General features: G+C 41.8%; 1 protein-coding gene across 2 annotated transcripts in view; it reads right to left on the bottom strand.

Annotated features, from left to right (window-relative positions):
* Positions 1-23573, bottom strand: part of LOC132575340 (cadherin-7) — a 149153-nt gene that overhangs the window by 12372 nt on the left and 113208 nt on the right. Inside the window, exons 6-9 of one of the 2 annotated variants that reach the window (XM_060244056.1) lie at positions 21213-21466; positions 10358-10494; positions 9614-9735; positions 5299-5416 (exon numbers count right to left, since the gene is read on the bottom strand). In XM_060244056.1, the coding sequence (XP_060100039.1) occupies positions 5299-5416; positions 9614-9735; positions 10358-10494; positions 21213-21466 (631 nt within the window). Of the gene's footprint in view, positions 1-5298; positions 5417-9566; positions 9736-10357; positions 10495-21212; positions 21467-23573 lie in introns of those variants that run through there. The other variant, XM_060244057.1, reaches the window with a different exon arrangement.

Below are 23573 nucleotides of genomic sequence, written 5' to 3'. Positions count from 1 at the left end.
TCTGGACATCAGGGCCATAGAGCCGGTACCCCCAACTCAGAGGGGTCTCGGGGTGTATTCCATCTTGTTCCTGGTTCCGAAGCAGAATGGCGATACTCGGGCCATTCTGGACCTGAAATGGGTCAACCGTTTTGTCAAGACCAAAAAGTTTCGGATGGAGACTTTGCGTTCAATTCTTTTGGCAGTGCAGGAGCGAGAGTATCTGACGTCAATCGATCTGTCCGAGGCTTATTTGCACGTGCCCATTCGACCAAGTCACCGGCGGTTCCTCAGGTTCGCCTACGATGGGAAGCACTTCCAATACCGGGCTTTGCCTTTCGGGCTCAAGTCTTCCCCGCGAGTGTTCACGAAGATCTTGGTGGCTCACCTACGGATGGGGGGCGTGGCTCTTCATCCGTACCTGGACGATTTGTTGGTCAGAGCCACTTCGCATCAGCAGAGTCTGGAGGACACCGAACGGACAGTGCAGGTGCTGCAGGACCACGGGTTTGTGGTCAACAGAGCAAAAAGCCACCTTGTTCCCACGCAAGCGATAGTGCATCTGGGTGTCCTGATCGATACTCAGAGACACAGAGTGTTCTTGTCGGAAGGACGACAGGTGAAGCTCAGGTCCTTGCTGGAGGAGGTGCTGGCGTTGACTCAGGTTCCTTTGATGACCCTAGCAAAGTTGTTAGGCGTGCTGGTTTCTTGCCAGGATGTGCTGTCTTGGGCGCGTTTCCATCTACGGCCTCTGCAATGTTTTCTGATTCCCTTTCAGCATGTAATAGCTTGCAAACTGCACAGGCTAGTGCTTCTTCCGCCGGAGCTGCGGCGGCAACTCCAGTGGTGGTTGGAACCATCCCGTTTTCAACAGGGGGTCACGATGAAGGAGCCACAGAGGATAGTGGTGACGATGGATTCCAGCCTCTCCGGATGGGGAGCGCATTCTCAAGGGGTGATGTGTCAAGGTCAGTGGTCTCTACTGGAGTCTCGACAGAGCATCAATCTATTGGAGCTGCGGGCGATCCGTCTAAGGTTGTTACACTTCCAGACTTCGCTTCAGGGGCGTCACGTATTGGTAAAGACGGACAATGTGACAGCAAAAGCCTACGTCAATCGGCAAGGCGGGACCAGAATCAAGAAACTGTGCAGCGAGGCCAACAGTCTGCTAATTTGGGCAGAGAGGTATCTCTTGTCCATAAAGGCGGTGCACGTAGCCGGAAAGGACAATGGTCTGGCGGACTGGCTCAGCCGGCAACGGCTGGATCAGACGGAATGGTTGCTGGACACGAGGGTCTTCCAGGCTCTTCAGTGCAGATACGGCAGAGTGACGGTGGACTTGTTTGCAACCGCGGACAATCGTCAAGTGCGGCGGTTTTTTGCCAAGCAGAACCACGCTCAGGTGGAGGGCGTAGACGCTCTCAGCTGCGACTGGCCGGACGGCCTGTTGTACGCCTTCCCGCCGCTGCAACTGATTCCTCGGTTGGTGAATAAGGTTCTTCAACAATCCGCGGAGCTGGTGCTGATAGCCCCCTTCTGGCCGAGACGGGGGTGGTTTCAGGATCTATTACGGCTGTCGACGGAAAGGCCTTGGCGTCTCCCAGTATCCGAGACGTTGCTGACGCAAGGGACAGTGCTTCACCCTCAACCGAGCATGCTGCAGTTGACTGCGTGGAGGTTGAGCGGGCGCAGTTAGTTAGGTTGGGGTTTGACCCCACAGTGATGGACACTATGCTGGCCTCTAGGAAGGGTTCCACCACTCGGGTGTATAATAACACTTGGCGGGTGTTCTCTCGTTGGTGTGACGAGAGGGGATGGGATCCCTTGAGGTTACCAATCCGGAAGCTGTTGCTGTTCCTACAAGAGGGCTTGGATAAGGGGCTGGCCACGAATACCCTTCGTAGACAGGTGGCAGCTATTGCGGCGGTGCGTGGAACTAAGAAAGGGGGTTCTTTGACACGGCATCCACATGTTAAGCGTTTTTTTAAGGGGAGTGTCCTTGCTAAATCCCCCTGCAGTACATAGGTTTCCTACCTGGAGGTTAAACGTGGTACTGAAGGCGTTGTGCCATGCACCTTTCGAGCCCATGGCCACCTGTAGCCTGAGGGATCTTACTCTTAAAACGTTGGTTTTGGTGGGGATAACTTCGGCCCGCAGAGTATCCGAGTTACAGGCCCTATCAGTGGATAAAGACCTCTGTACTTTCCATAACGACAGGGTGGTGTTGAGACCTGATCCAACGTTTGTTCCCTAAGTGAATTCAGTTTTCCACCGTTCTCAGGAGGTGGTTCTACCCTCATTCTGCCCTAATCCCAAGCACGAGAGGGAAGAGGAATGGCACCGACTAGACGTGAGACATGCCTTGAGTTTTTATATAAATAGGACCAAGGACGTTCGGAGATCGGAGTCCTTGTTTGTTTCTTTTTCCTCCCCCTAGTTGGGGAAACCAGTGTCTCCCTCAACTCTGAGCAGGTGGTTGGGGCAGTGTATTTCTTCTGCTTATGCAGCGTCAGGGTTGGTGTCTCCAGGAGGCGTCACGGCGCACTCCTTACGGGGGGGCGGCTACTTCTGCAGTATACAAGTCCTTCTCATCTCTAGAAGGCATCTGTAGGGCAGCTACCTGGAGTTCTGTCCATTCATTCACCAGGCATTATAGGGTGGATAGGTGGGCAGCGGCTGAGGCGGCATTTGGTCGCAGGGTGTTACAGCAAGTCATACATTGAAGGTACAGGCCTGCCCGGGGTACATATTGCTTTTGTATGTCCCAACAGTTCAGGACCGTCCCACTACCAGGACCACCGGAGAACGGAAGATTGGAAACTCTTACCGTGAAGCTTCCTTCTCGGTGGTCCTGGAGTGGGACGGTCCATCCCACCCGGAGTGGTACCTTCCTCTAGGCAGATAGCAATGTGAATTGGTCGCGGGAGGTACTGGGGCACTGGTGGCGAAGGTTTGTTTTCTGGCTGTTTGCCGTTACTTCGGCTGGTTGCAGTTATTAAAATGGAGTTGCATCATTATGGTCTCTGCGTGGTTTGTTCCTATGATGCAGAGTTTTGTTTTATAGATTTATGCCGTTGGGGGAGCATGGCTGTTCTATGGACTGAAGGGGTCCTAAGGGAGCGGCCCCTCCCCCAGGCCGGATCAAGCAATCAATGACCCTGTTCCGGAGGAGGAGCCTACTCCCAACAGTTCAGGACCGTCCCACTCCAGGACCACCGAGAAGGAAGCTTCATGGTAAGAGCTTCCAATCTTCCGTTATTCGCTCCAAGCAAATGCTATACATATCTGCATAGAGCGTTTGCATTATAAATTACATTGAGACAGCAGGGAGAGCCACACACATATTTCATTACTGAGCAGCAGGGTCTATGGTCCAGGTGAGCAACTGAATTGGGCCACTGTCTGTCAGAACAAACCTACTTACTTTGAAAATACTGGAACTTCAGTGAAGTGTCCAGAGTGCATTTTCAGGTACTTAAACCATGTTGATAAGAGGCCTAACAGTCCATGGTACATACTATGTAGAAATCTAAAGCATCTGAATGGCACAAAGCAAATTACTTTAAATCACAAAACTATTTACTTTTAAACATAAAGGAACTATTACATGAACACATTTAACAGCCATATACTAAAGAGTTAGCTTTCCTCACTATTAAGAACATTGGATGTTTGACAGAACAGAAGAATCGCTATGGTTCTGAATCTTGCCATTCCCCATATTTGTAAAAAACCCCACTTTTATAGAAACTAACAAAGAATGGTATGGATAACATCAACAAGGACAAGTAAGAGCTGTGTCTTCCCAAGTCCATGATTTAGTCATATTTTTCTTACATAAAATATAGTCTGTTCAATATAATAAATACTTAACAGTCTGGAATATGCACATGTTAAATAAATATAACATATTCTTAGGAAAGAAAAGTATATGCTAGAGAGGAAACCTCCATGATTGAATCCCCTGTTAGCTTTAGGCTGCCATTCATGGAATAAAGTGAAGGACAATGCTATAGAAGTACAAGTTCCTAAATGTAATATTTACCTCTTGTAAAAATTACATTGCTATTTATTTTAAAGGAAGTGCATTTGAAATCTAACAGTAAAATAGTAAAGGGCCTAAAATGACGTAGTAACTCATTAGCAAACAGAAATTTCTGTTAAAATCCTGTATCCATGTCTAATAGGTATGGCTGTCTCAACTGACTGCCAATGTCAGGACCAACAAGTGACCAAAGTCACCAAAGTTCATAATTACCCCACTTGATTTACATACTTTGATAGTTTATACAGCTTTGCCTTCAGTTTGGACAAGCACAATTTAGGGTCCTGTTAAGTGGTGGCATTCTTTGTCGATACTCACAGGGCGTTTTTTTGAGCAGGAATGCACAGGAACACAGTTCTGACTGGCTTGGTGTCAGGGGTGTGTGACCTGCTGAGTTCCTGCTGGGATTTTTCTACAAAAATGCCCCATGTAATACAATGGTGAAATCAGGGGGTGTGGGCTAATATGCAAATGAGCTCCTACTGGGCTTTAAAAAAAAAAAAAACAACTCCCCCTGGATACTCACAACTTTGTAACTGTGCACAAATCTTTACTAGGGAGGTCTTAATGATTTTGTGGCCCTGAAGAAACTTCCAGGATGGGACCACAAACCACTGCCCCCTCACCTGGGCTACTCTAGACTCAAGCCAAGAGCAAGGAGGTCATGTGCTGCCACCACCAGTGTGTCCACTTCTTTCCCCTGCCCAGGGCAGTTGCCCCAGATAACCCACAGCTAAAGACCACCCCAGTCTTTAATTATCAGAACAATATGATCCTAAGTAGGAGAGAAAACAAGAAAATGGAATCCTCAGATTTATTCTGCAAAGCATTTTTACAGATGATTCTACTGAAAAAAGGTTGTTTTCTCAAAGCACCAGCCTCTTTGCCAAGTGTTTAGGGGCTCATTTTTCTATTTTCTGAGTTACATTAATCAAACATGAGGCCGAGGAAATTTTTCAGCAACTGCCCTGAGGTATAATTTAATTTAGATAAAGACCTATAAATACAAAAAGTGAAAAAAAATCAGTTTAAGGAAAGGATCTGAAGCCCATCTGTTTGGCTCATGGCTTAAAATGATTTAAACAGCAGTTTCTTTCTCCTGACAGATAATCTATGGATAAAAATTACTTTGGGGTCTGATTGCTCTTAATTAATGTTCCTCCTGACAAGGATGTTACTGCAGATGACAATCAGTGTTGCCTGTCTCCAGAAATAAGAGCCTTGGCACATCAACACTGATGCCCTTGGGTTGCCAACCACAATTGGTGTCTTACCTTTGTTATCTTGCAATGTAAAATTGTGATTATTTGCTGCCTCTCCTGCCAAGCTGAAGGTAAACTGATGGCCACTGGGTGGATCATCTTTGTCAATGGCACTGATTCTCTGAATTACCTGGGGGGAAACAGGGATTTGCCTTCTGTTAGATTTTAGCGAATGTAAAATATGGATATATATTTCCTGCAGCATACAAGGCAGGGATAATAAGGAAAATTCACATCTGTACTTACTAATTTATTTTCTGAACTATTAAAATATTTATACCCCTCCTTTCCTCATGGTTAAAAGTGGTTTATAAATGGCAAAATTAAACATATAAATAATGTCCAAGCCCACTACTAGTTTATATTGCTCTTTCTACAGGAAGTACAAGTTCCCATTGGGGAGAAAGGCAGGGTTGAAATGAATAAATAAAAAATAAATACCACACTGGATCTCTATTGTTTGTCTCTCAACATACTATGGACCTCAAACTCTGCTAAATTTAACAAGCACGTGCTCATGGTATGAGTTTCTTTTGCAACAGCTGCTGCCCCCCACCCCAAATTTCCGAACTGCTTTTAAAATCCCTGTCTAACAGTCTTGGGTAGATGGGGGATAACACTGAAAAATAAGTAAATAGTATCATGTTTATCAACAAAAACTAGTTTGTCCAATGTTGTCACAAATGTTCAAAAATTCCAAAAATGAAACAAAATATTCAATTTATTATCTGCCATGTTTATATTACTGCTAGAAAATGTTACATTTTTGTATTTTTTTCTGTTTAAAAAATCAATTTCAATGAAATCTGAAAATTTATCTACCATTCAGAAATTTCCAAGGTCACAACTTTCTTTTTGTAATGCACCCCAAAATTCTGCAATAACAACAGCTCTTGTGTCAGATTCTGGAGGATTATGAGAGAAAGAAAAAATCATCTGATGGGGTTTTTACAGTGACATCCTATGCAGAGTTTCATGTTTTCTACTCCCGTTGACTTCAATGAACTAGGAACAGTATTACTGTCTTCAAGAAAGCAGTTTTAAATATTCTAATCAAAGTTGGACAGAACTGAAAGGAGATCAAGAAGAAGAAGACTGCAGATTTATAACCCACCCTTCTCTCTGAATCAGAAACTCAGAGCAGCTTACAATCTCCTATATCTTCTCTCCCCCAGAACAGACACCCTGTAAGGTGGGTGGGACTGAGAGGGCTCTCCCAGCAGCTGCCCTTTCAAGGACAACTCCTGTGATAGCTATGGCTAACCCAAGGCCATTCCAGCAGCTGTATGTGGAGGAGTTGGGAATCAAACCCGGTTCTTCCAAATAAGAGTCTGCACACTTAACCACTACATCAAACTACCTTTTTTCAAAATGTTCATTCTGTACTGGGGTACACAGCTGTTATGTTACTGTACCACATCAGATTTGGGACTGATATATATCCCTAACTTTCTTTTAAAACATTTAATGTAAATTCATACTGCCTATGGGGGGAAAAAAGCTCTTGTGTGACAGAAAAGACCCTGAGTGCAGATTAACAGGGGTTTTTTTGGAGGAGAGGGGTGTCAGTGGGAAGAGCAAAATTCCTTAGGGTGAACATTGGAGAAAATTTACTGTCAAAAAGGCAGTATGGCCAAATAGATCTAAGGAAATGGGGAAACACTTATATCAAGAGGCCAGATAGGCATCTGTGACAATATAATTTTATACTTAAATAAGAGACGATACTGGCAATTTCTTATAGATCCTTCAAACTCAGTGATCTTTTCCAGTACATTAATTTTAGCAGAGGCCAAATAACACTGATATTTGCTTAAAGTAGCATAGTCTAAAGCAGTGTGGACTGGATTAAATAACTGAACTGTGGATGACTATTTTATAACAGTTTTTAAAAAAGAAGTGAAGGCGATTCTAGCTAACTTTCAGTGCTGCACTTTCAATACTTTCCTGGAAGCAAGCCCCATTAAATAGACTCAAATAGAATTCTGAATAGACCTCCTTATGATTACACTAATATTGAAAAATCAGTGAATGGATCGCTTGTGGTTTTTAAAATGGCAAATAGCAACTGCAAGAATGTTCTTATTTGGACTGGGGAAACAATGTAGGCAAGGTGGTTAACCTCTTCCTCACATTCTTTCATTCAAGCTTCAAGAGGCCCACCAGGACATGATTCCTGTATGATATCCATACTGCTGGTTAAGCTCAGGAAAGGTAAAGACCTTCTTGCACCTCTGGAGTCTGAAACTGAGTTCTCCATAAATGCCATTTACTTTTAAGAACCCAAGCAAGACCCATTCATGGATCTTTTGATGGCTCATCTTGTTAAGCATTTGGGCAGCTGTCACACTATTGGTTTAAATATGGCTTCAACTGTTGCTTTTCCTTACACTTTAACCATAGCAGAGAAGTAATATGAATGGATCAAGAGTACTAACATTTGCAGGACATGCAATTAAAACACTGGACATGTTCAAAATGAGTTGCTATGGCATAGAGAAATTGTTACAGTGGAGTATAGTAGTAAACACTAGTTCTTCCCATTCACGTGGTATTTCAGCCATGTCACTGCAGCAACATAAGGGCCTGAGGCTGGGTTGTGTGTATGAGCTCCATACCATCACATGGAAGAAAATGACATGGGAATAAGAACTATTTCTCTATCAGTGTCACAAAGAATTTCTCAGATGTTTCCATTTTGTGCTTCTTTCTGGTGCAAATGTCCCAAATTTTAACATTTTAATTCAGAAAGTGACTAAAACACAGAGTTAGCAGAACACTGCTTTTAGCTCATGGCAGAAAGGATAGGATATAAATGTAATAAATAATGAAAAAGAACCAACATAATGTTGGGCAAAGGCTTGGGTGTCTTTGATTTCAACTCTCGTTAAGATATGAATCTTAGCTCTCTCAGCTAGATTTGTTGAATGGATCGAATGGAGGAGGAGAGAACCATATAGTTCTTTGGAGGAAGGATGGGCTGAAAAATTAGGTAAATATATTAAAACACTGATAACCCATTGAAGCTGTGATTTTTTTTTCATGTGATGCAGAGATGAGCCTTAAAAAAATAAAATGTTTCTGTATGAAACCTGGAACAAACACCTCCCCAGGACTGAACAGGGATATTGTTTTTTTTAAATCTCATTACAGATGCTAAACCCACTCTCACTGAGTATAGTTATACATCCACAGTATTCCAATGTATCTCTTTTAGAACAGTGTATCAGAATAATATTTGGAATTTACATACTCAAAATGGGGATGGCTGTTTATCTCATTACATATACTTAATCCATTTTCACTATATTTTATTGTTTTATTTTTTCTATTGGCAAACTAGAATGATGCTTACATGTTAAATAGTAAATTAGGTGGACAAGAACATCACTATCCAATGTAGTGATACAGTATTAGCTGTCTTGAAATACTCAAATAGGGATATTGGCTGTTTATCTCATTACATATACTAAACCCGTCTTCCACTATATTTTAATGTATTTTTCTTCTCATAGCAAACTATATATATGTTACATGTTAAAAGGTAAATTAGTTGGATGGGAAAAACTTCTGAGAAAGAAATGTCCTCTCTATTTGGCCCAGACTTATACAATAGAGTGATTAACAGACATTCTCACATTTTGACATATTACTGTTTTATTGCTTAAGGTTAATTTTACTATTCTGTCATTGGATCTTAAATTCGTACCATTTTGCATTCTAAACCACTGCCTACCAGCTATATGTAGCTCTGCTCATTGTACCTGATTCCTCATCTGATGAAGTGTGCTTGGAGCACATGAAAGCTTACATTCTGAATAAAACTTTGTTGGTCTTAAAAGTACACTTGACTCCTACTTTGTTCTACTGGTTCAGGAACTGTATTAGATTCAAGATTCCAGTGTAGCTGAGACAGAGACATTTATATATTGTGGTATCATTGGCATCATATACCTGTTTACTTGGTCAACAACCACTCAGTATGTGGTTTTTGATCACAAAGTATTCCTACTATTAAAAGAAACAAAAACTAAACAGCCCCCCTCTTTATACTGTTACAGTGAGATAAACTGGGAGAATGTGTGATTTTCACAGATTAGGAAGCCCAGAGGATGATGTGCAATGGAAATTTACCTGCACAATTCTCTCACAGGGTCTCACATGACGAAGGTTTCAGATGTAGTTAATGTTTGTTTTAGCTTCAAGTCAACATGTCATTTTTACTACAATAAACTGATTATATTTTATCTTAAAAGAGGCAACACTGCAAATCAAATTACCGCTGTGCAGCAAGTATCATCAAGCTGTTAGGAATATAAATCCACACCTTGCCAAGCTCTGCATTTTCACAGACAGTTGTTTCATAATCCATTGCAAACTCAGGAGCGTTGTCATTGATGTCAAGGATAGTGATGGCTACATATCCTCTCCCAATCTGTGAAGGGTTTTCTGGTGAAAACAAGAACCAGTTATTATTATTTTTTCCACTGGGAACTAATTCTGAAAGGATGAAATATTTTCCATATGTGTGGATCAACGAAAGCATGTTGTCAATGGGATTTCGTCACCCACAAAGAAAGGAAAACAACTCTACAGCTGGCACATTTGATCATGCTAATGGCTTGTTGTTGTCCTGTCTCTGCTAATGGGCAGTGCTGGATGCCTGAGAAGAAAATACAGGAAAGGAGTAAATCCATCCAGCCTCTGACATTTGTGTTCTGCTTCCAGCAATTATAAAATATTATGAGTCCATCCACTTAGTTCTCTCTGTTATACATGATAGAGCCTACTGTAAAGATGAATAATTAACTTTTGTGAGGCACAGAGTAATTCTAGAAAAGCAAAAGACTACTCCATATTATCAGTAAGCACTGTATTGTCACTGCCAAAGCTGTGATGATCCCTAAACAAATTAGGCAAACGGTACAATTAACTTTTAGTAGTTAATCACAATACCCTTTTCTTAATCTATTTAGGCTTTAATGAAGGATTTGATTCAATGTCACTGGAAAGGTATTACAGTGAAAACCCACTCTTTAGGGCTTACAAAACCCCTGAAATGGTAACTTACGACTCTCCATTGCTAGCACCGTGATGTTATGAACAGCATTTGTCTCTCTGTCCAAAGGCTTTGCTGTTGTAATGACCCCGCTGTTGGCATCAATATTGAAATATCTCTCCAGGTCTGTGTTTCGATCTATTGAGTACCTGGATGAAAGATGAAACCAAACTTTTGATGTATGGATAATTGTAGTTTGCTAAAATGTTTCATTGATTTCACATTAAGGTGAAAGAGCTTTCGTTATGTTCCCTTTTCATACAGATTCTTTTTTTTTTGTCCAACATCTCTTGGTTTTCCAGGAAAAAAGAAAGAGCATGATGTAGGAGCCATCTGGTTCAGTAAAATATACTGCACGGGAGATGGCTGGCTGAAGTCCTACAATTTCATAACACCCTCCTAAGTGAGGTCACAGGTATTTCCTTTTTTTCTTTTCTTTTATTCTGAGGACAGCCATTCATTTATTTTTGGATCATTCCCCTCCTGAACCCAACCTAATGTGGAAGAGATTTGGAAGCTTGCCACTTGGCATTATCAATCCCATGCAGTTTCCAGCAGAGCTTCCATTCTGAAGTAAGAACTTTTTGTAATGGGCACAAAAGCTCCTACATTACCCTGTGGATAAAACAAAAACCTGTAGAGCAGGTCAGGGATTATATATTACCACATTGGTTCCTAGGGCCTTACTGTCATAATACAAACACTAGCTGTTATCACGGAACTTCTCTAACATAAACAGCCAGTATTGATCCTGAGAGCTGTTTTCAAAGAGGAGAAAAACCTCAAATCAACAAAGTAACTAGGAGCAAGGAAGAAATTGTCCATTGCTCAAATGTCTCCCCCCCCTTCTTGTTAGTTTGTAACAACTTTTCAAGAATCACTTTTCCTATGAGGAAAGACCATAGAGTTTGGGGCCCACTGTCATCTGCCAACTCTCTGTGGCATTTCAAGAGAAAGTAGGAGGCTGGGAGATGGCAAAGAGACAGGAAACAAAGGTGGTAATGTGCCTAAGCAGCAAGGCCTGGCCTGCCAGGAGCATTTCCACAGAGACCACGGCAGCCACTTCTTTCCTGTCACTTCCTCCCTCCTTCTTCCCAGCCTTGCCCAAGGACAGAGGATTGGGCCAATGGGAAAGCTGCTAGATAGTGGTTGTTGCTGGGTAACCAAGCTTGGTTCTGTCAGTAATGGGAGAGGCCTCAGCTGAATATAATGCCCTCCAAATCAGTTATTTTTCACAGGGGGAGAGAGATCTGTTGTCCAGAATTCAGTTGTGATACCAGATGATCTCCAGGCTCCACCTAGAGGCTGGCTACCCCATTCCTGGCTGCTTGCTACTGTTCAGCAGCAGCACTCCTATGACAGCCAGTGTGACATAGGAGTTAGCACTTCAGAATAGGGTCTGCCAGACCTAGGTTCTAGCTGTGGAAGCTGACTGGGTGATTTTGGACCAGTCACAGGCTATCAGCCTAATCTACCTCACACAGTTGTGCAGATCAAAAAGGGGAGAGGAGAATGATGCAAGCTTCTTTAGTCTCTCACTGTGGAGAATGACTACTTTTCCTAGGTAGAGGCTACAGGAAGGGAGGAGGAGATTAGGTCAGATGGGCAGCTAAAGGTAAGCTGATGTTTGGCTAGGAAGGAGATAGGGTTGCAATCCCTGGTTGGGAAATTCCTGGAGATTTGAGGGGGTGGAGCCTGGAGAGAGTGGGATTTGAGGAGGGGTGGGAACTCTGGCAAGTACAATGCCATAGATTCCACCCTGCAAACAAGCCATTTCTTCCTGGGGAATTATTGTTGCCTATCTCCAGGTGAAAGCTGAAGATCACTCAGAATTACAACTGCTCTCCAGATAGCTCCCCTGAAGAAAATATCTGCTTTTCTGGGCAGACTATGTGTGTCATTATGCCCTGCTGATGTCACTTTCCTCCTGCTTTGGTCTGCACTGTGGAGAAAGATTGTACTTTTCCTAGGTAGAGACTGCAGGGAGGGGAGAGGAGATGGAAAGCTGAATTCCCCTACAGAAAACGGCCACCTTGAGGTGCATACTCTATGAAGTGCACAATTATGCCAGGTCTCTCCCCCCCCCCCAAAAAAAAGATCACACCACAAGCTCATGCTGATGCTAAATGCAGCAATTCTGAACAGCACAGGAAAAGGTGGCTACCATGCACTGCAAACAAAATAAATGCTGAGCTTCAGCATCTTTGTGACTATCTTCATGTTCCCCCTGCACCTTTCATAATTATTCTTCCTTATCTCCATTCTGGGCCTCTTTTCAGGGTTTTGAGCCGCCACAGACAAAGGGACATGCACACACATGGAGAGGAGAAGCTGGCATCTATTTCAGTCATGGGCTGAGAAGACAGCAAGGGTGGGGGGGTGAGTGAATGTCATGCATAGGTGGGAAGTAGTGAAATGTCAAGGCTGCAGGGGAAGCTGAGAGGAAGAGGTGGTTGGGGGATGGGTGGTAGTTGCAGGGGGGTGGAAAATTGGGGTTGAGAAGTCCAAGAGTGTACCAAAACATTTGATGAATGCTGATCATATGGGAATAATACAGAAGAGGAGGAAAAAATCAATGAACTATCTCATCTTTAGGAATAGAAGCAACTTGAGCTCCCTATCCTTCTGCTTAAAACTGGATGAAATTATTCATCTAAATGACCTGTATTCACTTTATTCTAAAAGTCCCTTGGTTTATTAGAAGAGAAAATGGAACATAAGAACATAAGAACATAAGAGAAGCCATGTTAGATCAGGCCAATGGCCCATCCAGTCCAACATTCTGTGTCACACAGCGGCCAAATATATATACACACACACACACACACACACACACACACACTGTGGCTAATAGCCACTGATGGACCTCTGCTCCATATTTTTATCTAACCCCCTCTTGAAGGTGGCCATGCTTGTGGCCGCCACCACCTCCTGTGGCAGTGAATTCCACTGTTAATCACCCTTTGGGTGAAGAAGTACTTCCTTTTATCCGTTTTAACCTGTCTGCTCAGCAATTTCATCGAATGCCCACGAGTTCTCGTATTGTGAGAAAGAGAGAAAAGTACTTCTTTCTCTACTTTCTCCATCCCATGCATTATCTTGTAAACCTCTATCATGTCACCCCTCAGTCGACGTTTCTCCAAGCTAAAGAGCCCTAAGCGTTTCAACCTTTCTTCATAAGGAAGGTGTTCCAGCCCTTTAATCATTCTAGTTGCCCTTTTCTGAACTTTCTCCAATGCTATAATATCCTTTTTGAGGTGTGGCGACCAGAACTGCACACAGTACTCCAAATGAGACCGCACCATCGATTTATACAGGGGCATTATGATACTGGCTGATTTGTTTTCAATTCCCTTCCTAATAATTCCCAGCATGGTGTTGGCCTTTTTTATTGCAAACGCACACTGCCTTGACATTTTCAGTGAATTATCTACCACGACCCCAAGATCTCTCTCTTGGTCAGTCTCTGCCAGTTCACACGCCATCAACTTGTATTTGTAGCTGGGATTCTTGGCCCCAATGTGCATTACTTTGCACTTGGCCACATTGAACCGCATCTGCCACGTTGACGCCCACTCACCCAGCCTCAACAGATCCCTTTGGAGTTCCTCACAATCCTCTCTGGTTCTCACCACCCTGAACAATTTAGTGTCATCCGCAAACTTTGCCACTTCACTGCTCACTCCCAACTCTAAATCATTTATGAACAAGTTAAAGAGCATGGGACCCAGTACCGAGCCCTGCGGCACCCCACTGCTTACCGTCCTCCACTGCGAAGACTGCCCATTTATACTCACTCTCTGCTTCCTATTACTCAGCCAGTTTTTGATCCACAAGAGGACCTGTCCTTTTACTCCATGACTCTCAAGCTTTCTAAGGAGCCTTTGATGAGGAACTTTATCAAAAGCTTTCTGGAAGTCAAGGTAAACAACATCTATCGGGTCTCCTTTGTCCACAAGTTTGTTTACCCCTCAAAGAAATGTAACAGGTTAGTGAGGCAAGATCTTCCCTTACAGAACCCATGCTGAGTCTTCCTCAATAACCTGTGTTCATCAATGTGCCTACTCATTCTGTCCTTGATAATGGTTTCTACCAACTTTCCCGGTATTGAAGTCAGACTGACTGGCCTATAATTTCCTGGATCTCCTCTGGAACCCTTTTTAAAGATGGGGGTGACATTTGCTACCTTCCAGTCCTCAGGAACAGAGGCAGATGTCAATGAAAGATTACAGATTTTTGTTAGAAGATCCACAAGTTCAACTTTGAGTTCTTTCAGAACTCTCGGATGTATGCCATCCGGACCCGGTGACTTATTAGTTTTTAATTTGTCTATCAGTTGTAGGACCTCCTCTTTTGTCACCTCAATCTGACTCAGGTCTTTCAACACCCCTTCCAATATTAGTGGTTCTGGGGCGGGCAAACACTTCTCATCTTCCACGGTGAAGACGGAGGCAAAAAATGCATTCAGCTTCTCAGCCATTTCCCCATCCTCCTTCAGTAATCCTTTTACCCCATGGTCATCCAAGGGCCCCACTGCTTCCCTGGCTGGTTTCCTACTTCTAATATATTTGAAGAAATTTTTATTGTTGGTCTTTATGTTTTTTGCAATATGCTCCTCATAGTCCCTTTTTGCCTGCCTGATCACAGTCTTGCATTTGAATGGCCACTGCCTGTGTTCCCTTTTATTAATCTCACTTGGACTGGTTTTCCACCGCTTAAAGGAGTCCTTCTTACCTTTTACAGCTTCCATTACTTTGTTTGTTAACCATGCTGGCCTCTTCTTATACCTGTTTGTGCCTTTCCTAACTTGTGGTATGTATTTTATCTGAGCTTCTAGATTATAGTTTTAAATAGTCTCCAAGCTTCCCCAAGGGTTTTGACCGTATTTACCTTTCCTTTCAGTTTCCTCCTCACATGCCTCCTCATCTCAGAGAATTTACCCCTTTTAAAGTTAAATGTGGTTGTGGCGGTCTTTTTGGGCAACTCCCTATTTATACAAACGGTGAAATCAATAACATTATGGTCACTGTTCCCAAGCGGCGCAATCACTTTTACGTCTCTCACTAAGTCTTGGGCATTACTTAGGACCAGATCCAGGATCGCCCCACCTCTGGTAGGTTCTGAGACCATCTGCTCCATAGCACAGTCATTGAGAGCATCAAGAAACTCAATCTCTTTCTCTCGACCAGAACACATATTGACCCAATCAATCTGCGGGTAGTTAAAATCACCTATTACGACACAGTTTTTACGTTTAGCCGCTATCTTTAATCCTTCCATCATATTATAATCGTCCTCTCTCTTTTGATTTGGTGGGCGATAACAAACTCCCATAGTTAAATTTCCTTTTGGGCCCTCTATTTCAACCCAAAGCATTTCTAAAAGGGAATCTAATTCTCTGACCTCAGTCTTACTGGACTGTATATCCTCTCTGACATACAGAGCCACCCCACCTCCAACCCTTCCCTCCCTATCCTTCCGATATAACTTATATCCAGGAATCACCGTGTCCCACTGATTCTCCTCATTCCACCAAGTTTCTGAAATTCCCACAATGTCTATGTTTTCTCCCAACACTAAACATTCCAATTCACCAATTTTACTTCGGACACTTCTAGCATTTGCATACAAACATTTATAATTTCCCAGGCAAGCTAGGCCCGCCACCTCTGTCCTGCCGCCTCGAGACTCTGGCAGACAGTCCATACTGTTTGTCACCATCACAGTGGACAACTCTGATCCGTTACTCGGTAGAAAAATAGAAGCCAACCCTTCATCTCTTTGAGATGAGTCCTCCCGAACCAGAGACATTCCATCTCCTGTCGGCTTTCCCCCAAGCATTTCTTGTAAATGGAACATAATTTTTAACAGCTTGTCTTTAGCTTTTGGCAAGGCATGGTATTTGTATTCTCCCACAGCATTACGTCTAGTGTTCTCAGCTGTTGCTATGGTAGATCTGAATTCCACTGCCACCTCCACCACCCTCTTTCTGGATACCTTGATTTGTTAAAAGGGTGAAATGCTAACCCGCTTTCCTCTTTCTATTTTGGGAAGCCCCACGACTTTCCTGTCACCTGCCCTTTGATTACCAAATCTCATGCTGAAATAAAAGTTGATAGATTCAGGAGGGTAGCTGTGTTGATCTGAAGCAACTGAACAAAGTTTGAGTCCACTGGTACCTTTAAGGCCAACAAAGTTTTAATTCTGGGTATAAACTTTTTGTGTGGATGCACACTAGGCATGGGCATGAACCGAACCACAATTCATGCATGAATCAAGCTGATTTGTGGATCATTTTGAACTGCTTCTGACCACAGTGCTTAATTTGTTTAATCTTTGCATTTTATTTTCCCAGACAGCCTGGCATTGATTCAATCAATTGCTAGGCAACACTGGGGTTGGACTTCTGGGCAATAAATATAGCAGAGTTTGGATTAAAGCAATTGTTGACCTGTGAATGGCAGTAAATTAGCATACAAATACAAGAGTTAACAAACAGATGGGAGAACTAAGTTTGAGTCCAATGACACCTCCAAGACCAACAAAGTTCAATTCTTGAGTATAAGCTAAAACTGAGAGACTTAGCATGTGTAGATGCACACTTCCTCAGACACAATGAAAAAAAGTGTCCTCAAGCACAGGTGGTGAAGTTATTTGCCAGGAAGGGCTAATTAGATTCAAATTGCATAAGTACAGCTAAGACTGGAATAATACAGTTGGTAAGATCTGTGAATAGCAGCAAGTTAGCATACAAATAAAAGTGTTATCAACAGATGTGAGAACTACAGATGTCTGAGTGCAGTGGCACCTTTAGACCAACAAAGTTTAATTCTGTGTATAAGTAAGAACTGAGTAATTTAGCATGTATAGTGAGATAATATCTCTCTTAAACTTTGAGGTGTTCCATTGTCCTGAGAGTTGTAATAACTTGTAATTCAGTGATCTTCCATTCCAGTCTGTTTCTGAAATTCCTTTGAAGTAAAACAGCTACTTTGAGGTCTCACATTGTGTGCCCTGGAAGCTGAAATGTTTTCCTATAAGTTTCTCAGTTTTGTGATTCCTAATGTCACATTTGTGTCCATTTATCCTTTGGCTAAGGTTTAACCTGTTTGTCCAGTGTAGAGAACTGAAGAGCATTGTTGGCATTTACTGGCATTTAATGTTAGAAGGTGAGCAAGTGAATGGTGTCACTTATGTTGTTAGGTTGTCTAGGTATTTGTGGCAGCAAAGTTGGCATCTGGGTTTATTGCAACCTCTGGTACCACCATGTTCAAATTAGATGATGTTGGTTCACACTGTTATAGATCACTAGTGGTTGGTCAATACATTAGAAATTCCTAGGAGCTATGCCATCAACCATCTGTTACCAAGTACTGGTTATGGAATGTGCTACATCAAGAGTAAATAAACCATTTTTAGGGTTGTTCAAACAATTAGAAATTCTTTTTGTTAATTTAATAATCTGTCTTTCACTGATTAATTAATCAGTTCAATTTACATATTCCCAAAACAAAAAGAAGCAGCAAGTGATGTTAAACAATGTTGTTTTATTTATTTGCAGAAGGACTCTAAATTATTAGTCATTAGGTACAGCTGCCAAGAGGCATTAACAGCCCCTGAACAAAGTTTCTCTCTGGATTTCCCTCATATCACTCAGACACAAATCAAAAATAACATGGAGGCAAATGGCATTACTTGTCCAGAAACACAGGCCTCCAGAATGATCAGGTCTGCCTTTAATCAGTGCTGAATGATCAGTGACTTTTTCACAGATTAGGAATTTCTTTTCCTTTGGCAGTTTGCCTTGTTGTTGTTATGACTTAGGGATGCCAGCTTCCAGGTGTGGCCTGGGGATACCTAAAATTACAGCTCATTTCCAGACTACAGAAATCAGTTCCCCTGAAAAAAAATGGATACATTGGAGGATGGACTCTATGGCATTGTATCTGACTGAGGTCTGTGTCGTTCCCAGGCTCCATCCCCAAATCTCCAGGAGTTTTCCATTCTGGATCTGGCAACCCTACCCCTCCTGGTGGTCAGGGAGGACCTGGTAGACCTATTATGATTGGTGCTGCCATGTTTTTTCATCTACCTTTTATGTATTGAAAAGAGTTTGAGATGAATCTTAATAAACAATAGTACTCATTTAAAAATTAACTAAACATATAACAACATACATGATTTAAAAACCAGGGAAGGTCAGTGCCCACTAGAGAACCAAAATAGCACCCATCTTCCAAACAAATGTATGCCATTTCCTTGATATTGCAGCAATTAAAATGGAATCCCATCAACTAGTCAACCAATGCTTCAGGTTTAATGATTACACAGGTTAAAGCATGGGCACTGATTTTTTTTAAAAAATTCCTTGATTCTCTCTCTCTCTCTTTCATTTAATGGACCCTCAAAGGACTAAATTATTTTTATTCCTCTCCTCCAGAATTATATCAGTTCTTTCTTTGGATATTATTTTAGTCCTTCTTTTTCTTGTTCTGCTATATTTGGTCAACACTGCTCTTAAACAGCTTCATGGTGGGCATCCTTCCTCCTGAGACATCACCTGTCACCTCTGCCATGTAGTCAGTCTTGGCAGACCCAGGCAGCAAAATTTAATCTCTGGGCAGCTCTGAGGCTTCCCAGTTATTAACCCTGTCACTTGTTCAGCTGTTCAACATAGCTACTAAAAAGTCAATTCCAAGAATATTTATTTACATGTACATATTTTGCTGAGCAAAATTCAACAGATAATTTATATATGCTAAAATCATGTAAAACCATTACATATAATTTATGCCTATTTGTTTCTGAAAACATGAAATTTTATGACCAAGAAGTATTGGTATTTTCCTAAACTGAAGTAAATTACTATAATTCCCCAGCTACACCTTGGAGTCTGCGGCTAAAAAAGTGTAATTTGCTCAGGGCCATCCAGCATGAGGCAATATTTGGATCCCAGTGATTAATGATGAACATGTTTTATTGCTGCACAATTTTTTGGGGAGTAGAACCCCCTGCACCAGAAAAAGTAGGATCTCGTTCCCAAAGTTTATATAACAATAAATCCCTTCATCTTCTGCATACCACAATTCTGCTGCAACAGATTAACACAGCAAGCCCTTCAGGATATATTTGCTAGATCAGTGCATATCTAGACCAAACTACATAAACCACTGGGGAGATCTGACATGGATCTCCAAAGCATTTTTATTGGCAAATGCAAGCTGCTAGGCTGTTGGTGCTAGTGGAGGATCACTCCCCCTCCCATGCTATCCTCCTCCCCCAAAAAGAGACTGAGTGGATGGTAATGGAACAATTTCAGGCATACCTGAATGATACATTTGCCCTTGATCTATTTCATCTTTGAGGTTTGAGACTAACCCATTAGTCACTCTGGTGGATCATTTCTATCTACAAATAAACAAAGGGAAATTCAACCTTCTGGTGATATGACCAAGGGCCAAACTATATGTTTGGGTTTTTTAAATTAGTTAGGTCCAGGTCTCCCTGAACAACTTTGGTTCCCTGTAGCCACAGAGAAGTTGCTGGAAATGGCTTTTAAAATAAAAGAGAACTCAAATGGACTCAAAATACACCATGATGGGGAGGAAGGGTTCCTATCCCTCCAAGCTGTTTTCTTATGCTGAAGCAGTGATGGTGGAAATTATTTTCCCATTTTTGTTGCTCCACATGCGCAAAATACCACTTGGAGTAGCAACATTGGGGACATAACTTCCACCAGCACTGTTCCAGCATGGGAAAATGGTTTGAGGAGGAAGGCAGCAGTTCTTTCTTCCACATAAGAGTCGTTTGAAACCCATTTAAGTTCTCCTTTATATTTTAAAAGCCATTCCCTGCAGCTGAGTTCCCTGGGCCCAATTCAATAAAACCTGAATGCGTAGTTTGAACCCGAATCTTGCAAGGCTAATTACATTAACTTGTGTTGGGGCTAATGGATCCTAGGAGATTCTAAAGTGCTCAGGGATTTGGGGTGACCAATTGGTAGCACTGTGGAAAGTATGGTAGAGATTATGACCTCCACCCAGCGACAGATAGTGTCACCCCAAGGTGTCCTCTGTTGCCTTCAACTCAAGTCCCAAGTTTAAAGAGGAGCCAGTTGTATTAAAAAGGGCTGGTAAATAACTAAAGCTGAAAACTCAGGCCAAATCTGACAAAACACAATACAGAAGTGGTTGGAAAGCCAATGAAGGAGTAGAAAAAAATCTCTGAGACTACTGAGTCAGTGGAATCATATCAACCACATTTATTTAACTAGGCAGTTTACAACTCCCAGTAGTGTGTCTCTAAATGTTAGGTATTTGGCATTTAGTTGTGATTTTTTCACATGGTTCTTTGTGAATAAAATCTTTCAGATCCATTGCAACCTAGATGCTGAAGTAATTGGCACACAGTTGGTAGAAGTATCTGTATCACTAGATACTTACTAATCCTTGGGAGGACATAATTGCCAATCTTCCTTTCTCAAAAGACATTTTGTTGGTTGTTGATTATTGTTTTTCTAGGAAGCCCATGTATTGATCTTTGAGATAAAAAAAATCTTTGGGGAGGGCAGTTGCTCAGTGGTAGAGCATCTGCTTGGTAAGCAGAAGGTCCCAGGTTCAATCCCCGGCATCTCCAAAAAAGGTCCAGGCAAAAAGGTGTGAAAAACCTCAGCTTGAGACCCTGGAGAGCCATTACCAGTCTGAGTAGACAATACTGACTTTGATGGATTGAGGGGCTGATTCAGTATAAGGCAGCTTCATATGTTCAAAAACATTTAAAAAAAGAAAAAAAAGAAATTGTCCTGCATATGGTTGTAAATGAAAAATCAGCAAACTGAAGGAGCATAAGAAAAGAGCTATAATATTACCTGACTGGACTATTAGAGGCATCTGGGTCATGAGCTGCTACAGTTCCGATGATGGTGCCTACTTTGGCTGCTTCAGACACTACCATGGAGTACAGCCGGGAGGTAAATACAGGTGGCTCATCAACATCTTCCACAATGATCTTCACTGTTGTCATATCACTAAATGGCCCAAGGCTTAGGAAACGAGGATCAACCTGTTTATTTGCTGCTTCTATCCTCAATGTATAGCTAGCTTTGGCTTCATAATCCAGCTCCTATAAAGAAATATTACAATGTTTATCAACAAAGTTCTGTGCATTACAAATATCCATGGCTTTATGAGTTTTATTGTCCCAGTGAACAAAATATTAGTTGTTCCCAAATGCTGATATTTCTTACCATCTCAGCTAAATCATATATTAGATTCTTCATACTATACCTGAAAGTCTTCTTTTAAAAAACCCATAATAAAACAAAATGCAATAGTCTGGTCAAACAAAACAACAAAAACCCAGCAGGAATTAAGTGTCACAGTTGCTACACCAGTGATAAGTCTTCCAAAATTCTACTGGCTGTAGAGCTGTGTATATTTCGACCCTTTTATAGGGCACAGTTCCTGGGACTAGGCATTGACGGAATGAAGGAAGAAAACTTCCATATTAATTGTGTATTATTGTTTGCAAACAGCAGGTTCACTAAATTTATTTGATTACTTGTTTCCCAGTAAATGGTAGATAAACATCTAAAATACCAAAGAAGCTGCATATGATCATGAAAAGAAATCAGAAGTGCTTAGTATTTTCCTCCTATTTTGTTCATTATTTTTCTGTAAAAAAGAAGGTAATTAGATGGTGTGCAAATTATTTAATAAGAATAAACAATGAAATCCAAGCAATAATAATAAGTAATAATCATCATAATTTTTCTGTGTTTGAAGTGGTCTTCAAAGGACATAAGTTAGCCAAGTGAAAATTGCTTGAACTGCTGCTACTGCTACAATCAAATATGTAAATTAGACTGATAAAGAAGAATGGTAGGACAAATTGCTGCTAATAACACTATTGCTGCAGTTCAGGAGGTCATGGAAGAAGCAGCAGATGAAGGAAAGGATTACACATTGCATAACTGGCTGAGAACAAAAATATGTATTCACAGTGGTCTGAAATGTAAAAATATGACTTCTCAGAGTGCAAACAATGTTTTTGTATGCATGATATTTTCCAGCTTACTATAAAGGTACAGTAACAGTACCATTCTAGGAATACTTGTCCCTGGGAGCAAACCTCAATGAATAGATGATTTATATTAATTTTTTTCTATCTAATGGGGAACCATTATTTTCTCATCCATTTTATCCTTATAAAGCAATCATGTGAAGCAGGTTAGGCTGAGACATTGTGATGGGCCCAAGGTTACCTGGTGAGTTTCTGTGGCAAAGCAGAGATTATGGTTGCCAAGTCCAAGAAATATTGGGGGACTTTGGGGATGGAGCCAGGAGACTGGGGTGGAGCCAGGAGCGAGGGTATAACAAGCACGATTGAACTCTGGCCATCACCTTTAAAGGGACCACCCACCTTTTAAATGCCTTCCCTCCACTGAAAATAATGAAGGATAGGGAAGGCATTTCTTTTGGAGCTCACAGAATTGTACCCCCTGGTCCAATCTTTTTGGAACCTGGAGGGTGTTTTGAGGAGAGGCATCTGATGCTATGCTGAAAATGTGGTGCCTCTACTTCAAAAAGCAGCCCCCCCACAAGCCCCAGATACCCATGGATCAAGTCTCCATTATACCCTATGGTAATAAGTTTCCATAGGGAATAATGGAGTGCCCAGCAGACATTTTCCTCCTCTCCTGCTTTCTGATGACCCTGAAGCGGGAGGAGGGCCTCCAAACTGGAGGATCCCCTGCCCCACCTGGGGATTGACAACCCTAGCAGATATTCAAAGTCAGCTGTCCCAGGTTCTAACATAATCAATCTACCCATGACACTTTTGGATGGAACAAAAAATAGTCACTGAAATAAAGTGTTCAGCAAACTCTGAATATTTTTTTGAGAAAAAAAAAACTTTATTGAAGAAAATATGTGAAATTACAGAAGGAAAAATAAAGATAAGAAGATTAAATAAATAATATATATATAATACATATATAAATCCAGTAGAGATACATACTGATACGTAAGCTCTGAACCAACCAACAAAACTTTATTGCAAAGAAACAGTCACAGAGGAACAACTGCAACTATATACAATCTGTCCAAGGTTAATCACACTCCCCAGCAGGCAACAGGTACTCCTATTGGCTCACTCCAGAATCCTTCATTTGTTACAAGTTGTTACATGCTTTCCTGATTGGTCAGTTCTTCCAGGGTTCAGGATCCTG

This window comes from Heteronotia binoei, chromosome 7 (assembly GCF_032191835.1).
Source record: "Heteronotia binoei isolate CCM8104 ecotype False Entrance Well chromosome 7, APGP_CSIRO_Hbin_v1, whole genome shotgun sequence".
Classification (NCBI taxonomy): Eukaryota; Metazoa; Chordata; class Lepidosauria; order Squamata; family Gekkonidae; genus Heteronotia; species Heteronotia binoei.
The sequence above is the reverse complement of the archived record's forward strand: the minus strand, read 5'-3'. Positions and strand labels throughout refer to the sequence as shown.